The sequence below is a fragment of the Nicotiana sylvestris genome, chromosome 3 (assembly GCF_000393655.2).
Source record: "Nicotiana sylvestris chromosome 3, ASM39365v2, whole genome shotgun sequence".
In the NCBI taxonomy this organism is placed as follows: domain Eukaryota; kingdom Viridiplantae; phylum Streptophyta; class Magnoliopsida; order Solanales; family Solanaceae; genus Nicotiana; species Nicotiana sylvestris.
This window is the reverse complement of record NC_091059.1, coordinates 207,645,818-207,661,314: the sequence shown is the minus strand read 5'-3', so window position 1 is coordinate 207,661,314 and position 15,497 is coordinate 207,645,818. Positions and strand designations below refer to the sequence as shown.

General features: G+C 33.6%; 1 protein-coding gene across 1 annotated transcript; it reads left to right on the top strand.

Annotated features, from left to right (window-relative positions):
* Positions 1-11,494: 11,494 nt before the first annotated feature.
* STF1 (WUSCHEL-related homeobox 1) lies at positions 11,495-14,935 on the top strand. Its single transcript, XM_009805862.2, has 4 exons — positions 11,495-12,309; positions 12,518-12,868; positions 13,461-13,537; positions 14,208-14,935. The coding sequence occupies exons 1-4, from the start codon at positions 12,126-12,128 to the stop codon at positions 14,793-14,795; spliced, it is 1,200 nt and encodes a 399-aa protein (XP_009804164.1). The 5' UTR covers positions 11,495-12,125; the 3' UTR covers positions 14,796-14,935.
* Positions 14,936-15,497: the final 562 nt, after the last annotated feature.

Genomic DNA, 15,497 nt, shown 5'->3' with positions numbered 1-15,497 from the left:
CCTCATTTATTTCTGTATCTTATAGAAAATGATGCGAAGCTTTTTTTCTTTTCTCAATTGAAAATGATTCTAACTAACAAGTCTATATGACGACAAAGTTATCATGTATTATCTTCATCTGGAAACATTTTATTTTGGAGTAATACGATAAATGAAGAATGTGGAATAAGAATACTCAAATTAACGAGGGAATTTATGCGCGCAGGATAGAATGTGGAATACAAACACATATATTAGCAGGACAAAAATGTCTTTACATCAAGTAATTCATACATAACAATCACTTTATTATTTAATTATTACATAACGATCCCGTTATTATTAATCACCACAAAAACTACTCTTGCTTGTAAGTGAATGAAACGACCCCTTAAAGGCACATTTTGGAGAATTAACCCAATTAGACGCCTAGCCAACCACTTAATTTAAATATAGGAAGAAGATATATAATATATATAATTCAAGTATAATTTGTATATAATTGTGTATAAACTATGCATACCAACTAAGAAAAATAAATATTGAATCTTGCGGACTATTTGTGTAAAGATCCCAAAGCATTTTCCTTTAGGCCTAAGAGTTTGCAGGCCCAACTTAAAGGACTATGGAATATCCGTACGGATAACCTGGGATCGAATCCCCCCTCAATGCCTTCTGGGTTGAGTCTGTCGCACAGGGCTTGTCTAGTGCGGTTTACATTCCATGTGTGGTATGCAGGCTATAAACCAAGCCAAACCAATGGTGTCGGGTTTTTAAATTTATAAACCAAGCCAAACCAATAAAGTCGGGGTTTTCAATCTCGATTTTTCTCGGGTTTTTCAATTTTTCTCGGGTTTTCGGGTTTTTTCTCGATAAAGTTTTAATAGCACAAAATATGTAACTTGTTGATAATAAGCTATATTTATGTAGTTTAGCGATCATTTATGTCCCAACTTAGCTATACTTTATTGCTATATGAAGATTAAATGACAACAAATGGCTCTAATTATGAATTTTGTGCTTTGCAGGAGCAATTCCTAACTATGAGGACATTAAACAGTGTTTGGAGTTAATTTGGAGCAAGGAAGTCCAATCGGAGGTGAGTGCGCACGAAAGAAGAAAAAAATAGAAGACAACTGAGCTCTAGGAGCGCGGGCAAACCGCGACCACGCTCAATAGGCAGAAAAGAATGCATTATACGCGTTCCAACAGCAGCCGCGCTCGTCACTCCGAGAAATTTTATTTCAGGGGTAAATTCGTAAGTTTGGGGGCGACTCTCCTTCACCTATAAGAAGCCCAGCTCATCCAAAAAGAGGGTATCAAAGTTTTTAAAGGATTGTTGAAGGCAAGAACATGCAAAAGGCAAGGCGGAAGAGTCGACATAGAGTTTTATCTTTCTTTCTCTTGTTTCTAGCACTGATGATGAATTCGATTGTTATGATAGTGAAAACGATTATGCGTAGCTAAACTCCTAATCTAGGATTTTGATAGAACCTCTTGGATGATGAATTTCTTGATATGCTAATATAAGTTTGCCCTAATATTTTCTCTGTTTGTTCAACTATATTGTGATTGTTGTTGATTGAAGGGCCCTCAATCGGCTGTGCCTATTTAGTATGCACTACTCGGGAGAGAGTGCATATTTAGGTAGTTGTTGAACAACACTACTCCTAACGTATATGATGGATCAATACGAAGGGTTTAAAGGTGGGATTAGGGATAACGAAACCTTGAGTGCGATCTAATTGAGCTGTAACTAAGGCCACCTAGCGTAATTCGGGAGAATATGTCTAGTATATTGTTGTAATTACTCGGGAGAGAGTTACGACAGTCAGAGTGCTCATGATCGATTGAGGAAACTTAGGCAAATTTATAGCAAACATAGCTGAAAGGATTCCGACAAGAGGGGAAATCAGAACCTTAGACCATCCTCATTCTTGCTTATAAATAGTTCTTGGCTAGTTCTTAATTACTGCATTTTTATTACATAATATTTTTTGTTAATAAACACCAACTTTGTTATTCATATATCTCTGAAGATTGAATACGTGAATTTCTGTGAGTCCAATAGCTGTGATTGATAGATTAATTCCCTGTGATTCGACTCCGGACTTGTTAACCAGAATATTTGCAGCGACCGCTTTGTCATTGTTATAAGGCATAATTGGGCGGGATAACTTGTGCTCCAAAGATTTATTTTAATCCTAGTAGGATACAACTATATGATGTATTTTCCAAAAAAATAAAATAATAATATGAGATGAGTCATAACATTGTACTAAAATATTCAATAACATAGATAATAAAATTGCACAAAGAAAATATTACTAATTAATACACCATAATAAAACTAACATAATCTAAAAATATTATATAGGTCGTGCTAAAATAAGTACAACTAATAAGTACTATTAATTATATAACTAAGCATAAAAAAAAGAAGATAAACTAGGTTATACATTTTCATTATAAATCAATGCAAAACTAAAAAATAGATATCTAATACTATTGTCATTCCTAGTGTTGAATCAAATTTCCTTTATTAACATTAGTATTGATTTGAACTTTATTTGACTTACTACCTTTATAAGCTATAAAATTTATTGGACCATTCAAGAATGTTAAGTCCAAATTTTAAATAAATCTTTTAAAGATAAAACTATGAGCAAGTTTAAGAAATATTTATAAATTATATTACAATAAATATTTATATGCATAAAATATTTTTTTAAATTGTATAAATGTAAAGTCGGGTTGGTTTGGTTTCGGTTTGACTTTTTTAGTTAAAACCAAACCAAACCAAACCAATTATGGTCGGATTTTTTTTTCAACACCAAACCACAATCGGACTTTTTTCTCGATTTGACTCGTATTATCAGGTTGGTGCGATTTATCGGTTTTCTTTGTATACCCCTAGCCTTAAGTGTAGAAATTTTTTTGTTGCACTTGAGACCTTTTGGCCTTAACTATATCTGAAGTGTAATTTTTCATTCACATTTATTGACACTAAGTGCATGAAACTATTGGTTGCACTTCAAACCTATTTGGCCTTAAGTGCGTCTGAAGTGTAATTTTTCACTTCACACTTATTGCCCTTAGTGTAGGAAAATATTTGTTGCACTTCAAACCTTTTGGCATTAAGTGCATTGGCCTTAAGTGCATGAAATCATTGGTTGCACTTCGAACCTATTTGGACTTAAGTGCATCTGAAGTGCAATTTTTTCACTTTAGACTAATTTTTTTTTTAACTTCAGACCCGATAAATTTGAAGTTAATCGTAAAATGGGAGAGCTTGCAATTTTTTTTTGTAAAGTGAGTATATGTTCAATTGTGACCCTAAAATCAAGTACAAATGTAAAAGCCTCGGATCTGCAAAGGCCTTCTTTGTTGTGTTCCCTGTGCAAAATGATGAAGCATCTATCTAGCTGGTAAGTATCTGGGCTAAGGCTGTATTGTGGTCCGGGCCCAGGCCAAACGGTCCCAATGTGTGGAACCGTCCCATGGTGTTCCTAAGCCCATATGGTCACGGGCTAAATGGGCCGGGCCCGCGGCCCTAAACGTGCCTAACGGGCTTTTTTCGTTCCGAGCTATTTTTTTTTAATTTTTTTTAATCTAAGGCACTTTCTTATAAACTATATATGTATATACTAGTATAAATTGCTTATATATAGCTATATAAATATATATAGTATATATAGTATGTATATATAAGGGTGTATTATGTGTATATATAATTATATATTGCCTTATGTAATATATATTGCCTTATATATTGTATGTATATATATATATATATAGTTTATATGTATTAGAGATATATATAGTGTCTTATATATATGTGTATGTATATATATATATATATATATATATATAGGCTATTTTTTTTATTTTTTTTATCTAAGGCACTTCCTTGTAAACTATATATGTATATACTAGTATAAATTACTTATATATAGCTATATAAATATATGTAGTATATATAGTATGTATAGTATGTATTGCCTTATATATATGTATGTGTATATATATCTCAAATTTAAATACAAAATAAATTGCAAAGAAATATTCAAGGGAATGTCTTATATATTTTACTATTACGACATTAACAAAGAATGATAATATCTTTCTTAGTCTTCCTCCCCCAATGGAATGAGCACAACAAGGTACTAATACCACCATTAAAAGGAAAAAAACTAAGGAAGATGTGCCAAAATACAAGTTACATGTTAGTCTATGTATTATCTCTAACAAATCTCATAAATCCTTCAAGGTCCAGAGGAATTTTCGTTGGTGGTGGTGGAAAAGAAGCTTGTTCATCACCGCTTCCGGGCGAAGCAACATCCTGTGCAAGTTCCGCTAGCATTTCTTCATAAGCTTCATCTATCTCCGGTTGTGATTATGCAAGTCCAAAATTTCTTCTTTCCAAACGGATCCAATCTCTGAAGAGTACTGATTTTTTCAAGCTCTCCCTCATAAACGCTCTATGATCACCGATTTGAAGTCTCGCTTGACTGAATGCGCTCTCCGATGTCACCGTTGAAGCTTGAACACTTAAAATATCTCGAGCCATCCTTGAAAGGACCAGATAGTATTTTTGTTTGTCCTTTCACCATTCCAAAACATCGAAGGAGCCGTCGGGATTCTCTGATTCAAGTCCCTGCGACAAATAAACTTGAAGCTCATTTAGTTGTGAAATATCACCAAAATTATCACCTTGAGAACCCCTGAACTCCATCCAAGAACTAAGGGCTTTTAGGCCCGCAGTTCTTTTAGATGCTTGCGAACTAGACGAAGTAAGAGTTGGAACATTTGGTCTAGCTTGATCTAAGACAAGTTGATAAGCATTATAAATTGTTTGAGCAGTTATTTTAATGAGGCTTTTGCATCTCCAAGTGTAGCAAATTCCTCAGCTGAAAATGATAAAGCGTTATAAATTTTTGAATACCAAAAGTGAGGACCTCCTAATTTCATTGTAGGATTTAACAATGCAGCAACACCAAAAATAGGGGGGATAGAGAAAATATTTTTTAAACTTAGCTTTCATAGAATTAATAGCTTCTTGATAAATTACTCCACCCTCTGAAAATTGAGTAAATAAATCTACAAGTGCTGCAATATAAACTAAACAGTTATAAATAGTAGGATAATATTGGCCAGATAATTCATTTGTAGCAATATGAAATTGTTCTAAAAAATCTACAAGCATTTTAACATTACTCCAATCTTGATTTGTAAGGTGCTCATCATCGTCATCATCACCATCACCACACGAGCATTATATGTTGGGATTATTGGGTTCCTATATTCATATGCAACAACTAAACTTTCATACATGTAATTCCATCTAGTTGGACAAGCTTTAGGAACCTTTCTTTCTCTAAGGCCAAATTCATCACATTTTTTAAAATAGTCTCTAAGTCTACTTCTACGGTTTGAATAAAAAAGCCAATTAAGAGCCATTTTAACCTTTTTAATTTCTACATTTAAAATTTTCATACCAGCACCGACGATTAAATGGTAAATATGATTACATCTAACATGAAAAATATTACTAAATGCAGGATTTAGTGTAGTTGTAACCAAGCCTATAGCGTTAGTGTTACTAGAAGCATTATCCATTGAAACCGACATAATTTTATCTCTAATGCAAAAATATCTACAAATATCTGCAATTGTGCTAGCAATAAACTTACCTGTGTGGCGTGAATTAATTATTCTATAAGCAATAATGCGCTTTTGCATTATCCACTCCTCATCTATCGAATGACTTGTAACAGTTAGATAATCACAGTCATTACCACTTCTACCAATATCAGTAGTAATAGTAATGCGACAATCTATATGAGTAAATAAATATCGCAAATATTGTTCATATTCATGTTTATATTTATAAATATCGCTCTTTACGGTTGCGTGAGACCATCCTTTATAAGTAGGATTAAAAACTCTTCTAATATAATGCACAAAATGAGGGTTAGAAGGAAAACTATAGGGTAAGCACATAACAGTAATCATTTTTGCCAATTCTTCACGATCTTTATTTGGATCATAATATAAAATGCCACCGATAACAGTGTTAATTCCCGGTTGAACTAGATTTGAACCTGTTCTAGGGTTAACCGTAGTATCTACACTTGTCCCCTCTTGCGCAACTTTCATTTGTAAAAATCTAGCTTTATCTCTATGGTGTGTCTTTATGTGTCTAGTCAAACTACCCGTACCGCTACGGTCTCCAGTAAATTTATGAACTAGTTGAGACCCACAAGTTTTACACTTAGCCTTATTTTGTTCTCATAGTTGAGTAAAAAAGTGCCAAACAAGAGATGTTTCAGGCCGTTTAGCAGGTTGTCTATTAAAAGTAGGGGTTACTACAGGAGGGTCAGGCGGAGCATCATTTGGGTTATTAACAGGACTAGTAGGTGTATCATCTAAATCCGGTTGCGTTTCATCTAAATCATCATTTTCCTCATCATTTTCAAAGATAGTTTCATTAGGATAAAGAGCATTCATAACTTCTTCATTTAATTGTTGACGTGGTGCAACATTATGGCAAGATTGACTATCGGAAAATTGAAAACAAGGGTTATCACTATCAAGAATAATAGGTAGAGGAGGACGGGTAACAGTCTGGGTCGGGGAGTCGGGGGAAGAGTAGTAGCTTGGCTACTAGATTTACCAATTTTAGATTTTCCCTTACCCTTACCACCAAAAAAATTTTTCAAAGAAAATGCCATATTAATTATAATTATACTAAATAAAACTAACAAAACTATAATATTAAAACTTAAGAGTTGGAACGAGTTTACCGAATTGACGAACAACTTCTTGAAAATTGAATATCGTTGAAGACTTGAAGACTTGAATACTTCAATTCACCAACTTCACAATTTTTCACGAAATTGCAATAATAAAGTAAGCAATTATAGAAGAAAATTAGAGAGAGATTGATGAATTTGTGAGTAAAAATGAAAAAATGGGGGGTATTTATAGTTGAGAATTGGGAAAAGTGTAATTATAAAAAGTTTGGGTTAAAATAAAGTTTGGGGGGCTAAATGACTATTTTTTAAAGTGCCAAACGGTTGAATTTTGATGGCCAACGGCTAGATTTTAAAAATCTGACCGTTGGTCATTTTTATTTTTATTTTTTTTAAAAAATAGCCGTTAGGGCCCGGTTGAACCGGCCCAGGTCCGCCTGCCGGTCCCGGGCTATTTGGGTTGGACCGGCCCGCTACGTGCTTATGCACCACTAGAGACCGGGTCCGCTTGAACCGACCCATTTGGCCCGTTTGGCTCACGGTCCTGGGCCGGTCCCGGGCTGGGCCCGGACCACAATACAGCCTTAATCTGGGCTAGTTGGGGTCTTCCGCACTTTGGACTGGGCCATCCGTACAATTCACAAAAATTGGAATAATGCAGGATATTTATACAAATAATCAGTCATATTCATTATTTATTTTTTTAGTCGGTGTATATGGATTATACTATTTATATACAATTATATATATATTATATCTGAATTATTTATATATTACATATTCCTAGGTTATTTTAAATTTAAGCGATTAGATGGACGGCTATTTAAGTTAATTCTTCTTAACTTTGCTGTTTCAGCCTATCTTTAAACCAAACTCTCTTAGCAGTGATTTTTGGGATCTTTACAATATAGCTGTAACAATTCACCATTTATTTTTGTTAGCTGATATAGTACAAGATTATATATAATTATACATATATTATTACATAAATCATACATATATTATATATTTGCCTATATTTTTCTAGTCTAAGATATTTTGTAAGCTATTTAGATTAATTCTTTTATTTTTTTGGTTAATAAACATGACATTCCCTCTACTTTTAAAGGTCCATCTCCCATATAATGACATTTTAACCCGACTTTATTTTAGATTGAGATTGAAGCATTTCCCGTTGGAATCGCAAATATCTCAAGATAAAACGTTAACTTGTTGGATAAATTTGTTCGTTATTGTTCAGTATTTTTTTTGGTAAACCTGAACACCATCTCATTAATCATATAGAGCAAAACAAAGCGCAGCTTATCCAACTCAGACAAAGAACACAGGAAAAACTGTACTTCCACCTATATCCCGGCTATCTTATTGCACCATATTTCCTAAATTAAAACTTTGAATCGTTATAGATTGGTAATTCCAAATTATTATTTTTTCCGGAGATTTTATAGTAATATCAAAACTTTTTTCTTATTATTATTTTGGATTTTTGTTTCTAAAAATTATTGTTATTCTTTCCAAGTAGGAAATTTTAATTTTTAATCAGGTATGTATATATTTGAAACTTCAGTAAAACATTTTAGGACAAAATATAGCCGGTCGGCACAAACTAATTGCATTCACTAGCCAAAAAGTATATAAAATATGTAAATCATGTATATAACACATATGTAAAAACAAAAAATTATCTGCTATTATTTTTGGGAGCGGCTAAAAATATACATTTCTCAAACTTTTTTAGTGTAGTATTCATTGAAAATTTGTAAGTTTTCACATATATATCAAACACTCCGTTGAAAATGGTGGTTCCGATGAACCCATAGCCTAAGAGCTGCATAAAAAACTGGTTAATTCCTACTTTCCTATTTTACCCTTAGGAACTTGCACTTAAGACTACAAGATTCAAAACATATTAAATTTTGATATGTTATTCACACGTTTAACTAAAATCATAATATTCGAAAGTTTTCTCTACATTCTTAAATATTATGTTCAATCAAATTAATTATTGCATATGATGATTCTTTTTTTATCCGTTGGAATATAATGTAGTACCACCACATATCTACTCCGTGCATAATTTATAGTAAAACATATCAATGGAATCGGCAAACAGTAGGTTCCATCACCATCGAATTTTATACTGGGACCATAACCAGTAGCTGCAACCTGGATCCCTGAGGCGTTTATAGTCTTCACACAGTTCCAAGAGTCCCTTCTTTGTCTTGTCCCAACTTGTGTTTAAATCAACTATCCAATCTCCTTCCTCTTTTTTTACATGGCTAGTTCAAGGACAATGAAACCGTTGCAGCAAAAATTACACATCTAGTTACCCTAAAAAAAAAAAAGAAAAAAAAAAAAGAGAAACTCTACTAGCCTATAGGGAAGCAGTGAATATATATGGGGATTGGTTTGTGCGTTGGGAAAGGGGAAGAAAAAGTAGCTAGAGACATATATTGTAAAGCCTATTACTGTAACTGTAAGCTTTAACCTATATATATACATGAAATATAGAGGTTGACCCATTTTGGCATGCAAAAATTCGATGGATAAGCAAATTCTGAAACAGTAGCGTTGATACTGATTTTTCATGACGACACTAAACTCAAGAATACTGTTCACCATTAGTATACCTGCAGGCTGCCACAATATATCAGATTTATTTAAAAATACATTATTAATACTGTATATAGGAGGATATGATATATCATTCCATAATAATGAGGATTCAGATGGCTCAGTATTGGAGTCAAGTGGGCTGTATAGTAATTAGTAGAGATGGAATTGAGATACAGACATACACGCACAGGGACACACCTACAAGAGAGCTATATAGGGAGTATAGACAAGATTCCGTTTTGAGGACAGTCATTTTCATTGCACCTAAAACATGCATGTTAACCTACCCCCTGCTTTAGTTACACCCTATTCTGGACGTGTATTAAGAATTAAGTAGGCGTTTTGATATAAAAATTATAATTTTTTAAAAAATTTAGTATTCGAAGTTCAATTGAAAAATGGTATTTGAAATTTGAATTATATTTGGACATGCATTTTACTTTAAGAAAAATGTTACAGTTTTGTTAGTGGGAAAGAATTTGATTTTTTGTTGAAAAACTCATTTTTGAATTTTTTTCTTTTAAAGAAACTTGAAAAATTTCATGGACAAACAATTTTTTTTTTGTATGAACAAATGAGTCCTAAGATCTCATGCAAAAACACCATTTATTCCCCCGGAGAAGAGAAGAATTCAGGATTTAAATAATATTATGGTTTTGGCGACTTAATTATGTGCGCAATCACTAGTACCAAGACAAGAAGAGGTTGCTCCGATGGTCAGCGATTCCCTTCGAGTCACCAAAGGAGTAATAGCTCCAATAAAGAAGATCAAAGGGAATCAAAAAAGAAAAAAAACTCACGAGTACCAAAATTTCTTGTTTGCGAATAGTCTTTTATTGTTTTTTTTTTTTTTATCTTTCCAAGTATTCTCAATCAAATTTCATATATACGCGTGTTCAGATAAATATGAATAAATCACATGTTTACAAGCTCTTCGTACTGATGCACATTGTTATTTTCTTGTAACATGATAGACCAACTTCCTTACACCCAACCCAAGATGAGAAATATTGTACAGTAATAGCAAATTGATAGGACTGAAACTATATTTATATACACCAGATGCGGATCTAGGATTTAAACTCTATGGGTTCAATCTTTAATGTCTTTAGCATTGAACCCATAGTATATTTAAAGTTATGGGTTCATATCCACTGAGTTCAGTTGAACCCGGCACTCGATTGTTGCATCCGCCCCTGTATACACCGTCCTCATTCCAGAGATTTCCTTATAACTTTCTAATATAAAGCTCTGGTTATATACGGTTCAACTCTCAAGGAAGCTAAGGATTATAATTAAAATAAACTCAATGTAAAATACTCGAATGAATTCTACGAATTTAGAAAAGAAAAAAAAAAGTGATACGCGCCCGGTAAACAAAGAGAAAAAAGAAAAAAGGTTATGAAGGAAAAAGAAAGATATGGATATAAGAAGAGGTGTTTAATTTTTGATTTTTAAGTTATGAAGAAGGTGGTATATAAAAAGTAGAGGAGTACTCAAGAGTGGGGGTAATATATTAAAAGTTTACACACACTTAATATTTATATCAATCCAATAAATAAATATTACTCCCTTCATTCACTTTTACTTGTCAACTATACTAAAAATACATTTTCACTTTTACTTGTCCACTATACTAAATCAAGAGAAAGATAATATTTTTTTTATGTTTTACCCCTATCATTAACCATTCATTCCTCAAATCATTTTCCAAGACTTTTGAAAATGTGATCATTATTATGGGTACAATTGTAAAATACATACTTTATTTATTTTTCCGAAGAGAATACAAAGTTAAAAGTGAACGATTAAAAGTAAACGGATGAAGTAACTGTCTCGATCATATATCCGTAGTCAATTAATGCACACTCATACCTTAATCTATAATTTAAATATGATATTATTTATATAATTAAAAGTAGATAGCGAATGATTTTGTTATTTATTTACCATAATTAAAGAGGGAACTATGGAGATAGAGGGGGCAGTTCGGATTGAGAATAAGTGTGAAAGGGAGAGGACAAGGAAAGAACAATAAATGAGCTAGGGGTGGTGATGAGGCTTATGATAACCCTCATGATCGTCACGTCGTTTTTCCTTCACATTTATCGATATCTCTCTTCTCTCCCAGAATTCCACGCCTTCTTCTTTCTTTCTTTTTGTTTCATTTCATTCTCTCTTCTTAATTCCCCTTTTCCTTTCCTTCCTTATTCCATTTTGCTTTCTCTCACCAGGCCAGTCTTTCCTTTTCTCTCTGTCTAATTTGTCTCCTCTCTCACGCCTTGAGAATTGAGATATCAGTGTAGTCCTACATACTACTAAGCTACATGTCAAAACAATTTTATTTGTAAAATTCAAGCCTAGTCAACCTCATGTTTTGATCACTTTGTTTCAATTTAAACCAACACCATTCTATCTTCTTTCTTTGTCTCTCTCCTTCTCTCTTTCTTTCTGTCTCTATTGTTCCATCTCTTTCTCCTGAATCTTGCCAAATTCCTTGTCTTCAGCTCCCTCTCCCCACCCTTAAAAGTCACCCATTTTAGTTATTCTCCCCCTATTTCTTTCTCTCTTTTACTTTTACCATTACAATATATACCTTTTCTTACTTTGAAACTCGATTGACCACTTATAGTTAATTCTTGTAACTTAAAAGATCACCTCCATTCTCTTTAAACTTCCTTCTTTCTCTTTTCATAAACTCAAAAACATCCACCGCTTGAACTAATTAAGCCCCATCTCTTAATTAATTAGAAGCTAAGCCCTAGTTTTAAAAAAATGTGGATGATGGGTTACAACGACGGGGGAGATTTCAACATGCAGGATTCATTCAATGGAAGAAAGCTTCGTCCACTAATGCCAAGAGTACCTCATCTTCCCACTGCTAATATTTCTACTAATCCAACTTGTTTAAGAAGTATTCATGGCGAAAATTTTGTTGCACTTAATCACCATCAGCTTGGTAAGTAATTAACTGCTAGAGATTATATATACTATATAGAGTTGTCTTTCTACTTTTCTCTTTTTACCCTTTCCGTTCCTTTTTTTGCATGCGTGACATTGATACTTTGTCTTCCTTCGTATATAAAAAAAGTCATATATCAACAGATCTAACGAATAGCCATATTATTTAATTTAATGGTTGCAATTTTTTTTTCTTTTTCACGCAGCTATGAGTGAGCAAAATAAGAGAGATTTTAATACACAACAATTAGTTGTGAGCTCACGTTGGAATCCAACTCCAGAACAACTTCAAACCCTAGAGGAGTTGTATCGACGTGGCACGAGAACCCCTTCAGCTGAACAGATTCAGCATATTACTGCTCAACTTCGACGCTATGGGAAAATTGAAGGCAAGAATGTTTTTTACTGGTTTCAAAATCACAAGGCTAGGGAACGCCAAAAACGACGCCGTCAACTTGAATCCGCTGCTGGTGGAGGTGCTGCAAATGCTGCTGGTGGTGGAGATGATCAGTCTCGTAGTAATTGTAACCCTGAAAACACCGAAAGGAAAGAATCAGGTATACGTTAATCCATCTGCTTGTGTATAGTTTATGCCGGATTAAAGTCAGAAATTTATCAAAAGATTTATAGTAACCATTTATAAATATTTGTATTTAGAAGATTCAACAATTTATATATATACACATAAAAGAATTTTCAGTACAATTTTCCGGCAAAGGAAATCTAATTGAAGTGTTGAACCCCTTCAATGAACATGGCTCCTCCACATGATGAGTTTATTGAACTCACAAATATTTATTTAAACTCTATATATAAATATACATGTGAAAATCTTGAAAATTAGAACAAGTAATATGTTATAAATCTTGAAGGGGGTGGAGCACAACATGCAACTTAACAAAAAGACATGCAATGAGAATGATACATGAAAGAGAGAAATTTGTTTGATAGCGTGTGATGATACACTAAATATTCTTTTATTCTTTTCCAATCCATCCACACTCGTATTTTGTTGTTATTTAAAATGTAAAGTTGCATTCGTGTTTGGATTTTGAGAGATATGCTTTTTCTTCTTCCATTCCGATTGTTGCTTGAGATATAAAAATTTTCTTTACTCTTTTGTTTTTGTGTTTGTCGTCGATATCGCAGGGGCAAATAGGACAGGATTTGAAATTGAACAGACCAAGAACTGGCCATCCCCAACAAACTGCAGTACTCTTGCAGAGGTCCTTCCCTATATATTTTTTCATTTGCCTTTTTCTTTTCTCTCTCCTTAGACTCTGAATTCTCTTTTTCACAACCAAATTAAAAAGCAATTAAAATTCCTTAAACAGGTCATTATGTTGTTATGATTAGAAGATCATAGAAAAAGTATAGATATTGTTTTGTTTCAGTAAAAAAAAAACAGCCCAAGGTGAAAAAGGAAGATCTATTTATTGATCACGCCGTAGCTAGGCAGTAAATTAACAAAAGCAATATTTCTTGGGAAATATAAAAGGGTCCAAAAGCTGTGATTCTTCCTTTCTGTTGGGGCTGCCAATTCTATACGTACGTAGCTAGTTGAATGAATAGCTAAATAGCTAGGGTTTTGGGATTTTGTGCTTTTACATTTCATTAGACAAGTGATATGGGCACCCATGATCCATCCTATCAAGAAAAGACATTTCCCAACCCTCTTCTGTGATATTTGACTTTCCATATAGCATAGGTATAATGCTCTATCAAATCAAGAACTAATGAAATATACGGATAAAGAAACTAAACATTTTGCTATGCCTATGAACATTGGTCAAACTAGGGTTGTTACTTTTCACTAGAGAAAGATAATAAACGTTGCATGAAATAGTTGTAACAAGTAAATTGATGATTTTTTTTTGCATTGCAATAAATTTACAGAAAACTGTGGCAACAACAAAAGCAGCAGCAGCAGGAGGAGTGGCAGAATGTAGAGTAGCAGCAGAAAGATGGATACCATTCGATGAAGGAGAACAAAGAAGGAGCCTATTACTAGCTGATCAAAGGAATGCCACGTGGCAGATGATGCATTTGTCTTGTTCACCACCCACCTCCACCACCCCCCATCATCATCTCATGAACATCAACTCATCTACTGCAGCAATTAGTAATACTATATCTGGAACTACTTCTCCAATAATATGCAGTAGTAATACTCCATCAACACCAAGAACGACAATGGAGCCAAAGCAACTCTTCAAAACCAAAGATCATCTCAATATATTTATAGCACCCTTTAGAACAGATAATCGTAAACACGAAAATATGGAAAACATTGTTGGAGACGAAGGACAGGAAGAATCTCAGACCCTTGAATTGTTTCCTCTCCGCAGCAGCAATGATAACAACGACGATAATAATTTTTCGGAGAAGGATGAAGTAGAGATATCAGGGGCCGATGCTAACTCGAACAGTAACTTTAGTGGTAGTCATTACCAGTTTTTTGAGTTTCTTCCACTTAAAAACTAAGGGATCTAGAGACAGGGTGCTTTAATTTCTTAGTCTCTTCCTATTTATGTAACTTAAAATTAATGATGGGATTTTTTCCCTATTATTAGTAATGTTGTGGTTCAATGATATATGTATCCTTTCGGGAAATCGAAGATTGCCGTAAATGCATTTGTATCATGTGTATGCAACGCTTTTACTACTTATTTTTGGGGGTAATTATGTTGTAGCTATCGTAGAAATTCTGATGTTGAGAGCAGTTGGCCTCTTGTTTAGCCGAAAATGTCATTGCTCCTAAAAATTAATCTGACTCTTATAAAGTTGATATATATATATATACACTTTTTTTGTGCGTAGGCTGGGGCGAAGATAATTTTTTTTTTGGGGGTGGGGGGGTGGGGGGTGGGGGGTGGGGTGGGGGACAGAAGTGGATGATGAAAATTGAAATATGGATTTGAACAGTTTATATGTTGATGTGATTCGGATATTAGTAACAGTTTTACACTCCTCTCCTTTACTAAGTTTGACACATATAGGATAGGATAAGTTGATGAGCCTACATTCTATTAAAAAATTAAAAAGAAATAAACGACTGCATGCTTCGGTTTGAAAAGCAAATGTGAGCTAGATTTAGTATATTGCTAGATTAAGCTGGCGGTGGGGCCAGTGGAACCAATTAAACAGAAGATGCAAGCCTAATATTCTAACACATTTAGATTATGA

Excerpts from the sequence above, each read along its gene's own strand:
- STF1 (XM_009805862.2), top strand. The coding sequence starts at position 12,126 with ATGTGGATGATGGGTTACAACGACGGGGGAGATTTCAACATGCAGGAT. Across the intron at positions 12,310-12,517 it reads ACTTAATCACCATCAGCTTG|CTATGAGTGAGCAAAATAAG; the intron begins GTAAGTAATTAA and ends TTTTTCACGCAG. Across the intron at positions 12,869-13,460 it reads CACCGAAAGGAAAGAATCAG|GGGCAAATAGGACAGGATTT; the intron begins GTATACGTTAAT and ends TCGATATCGCAG.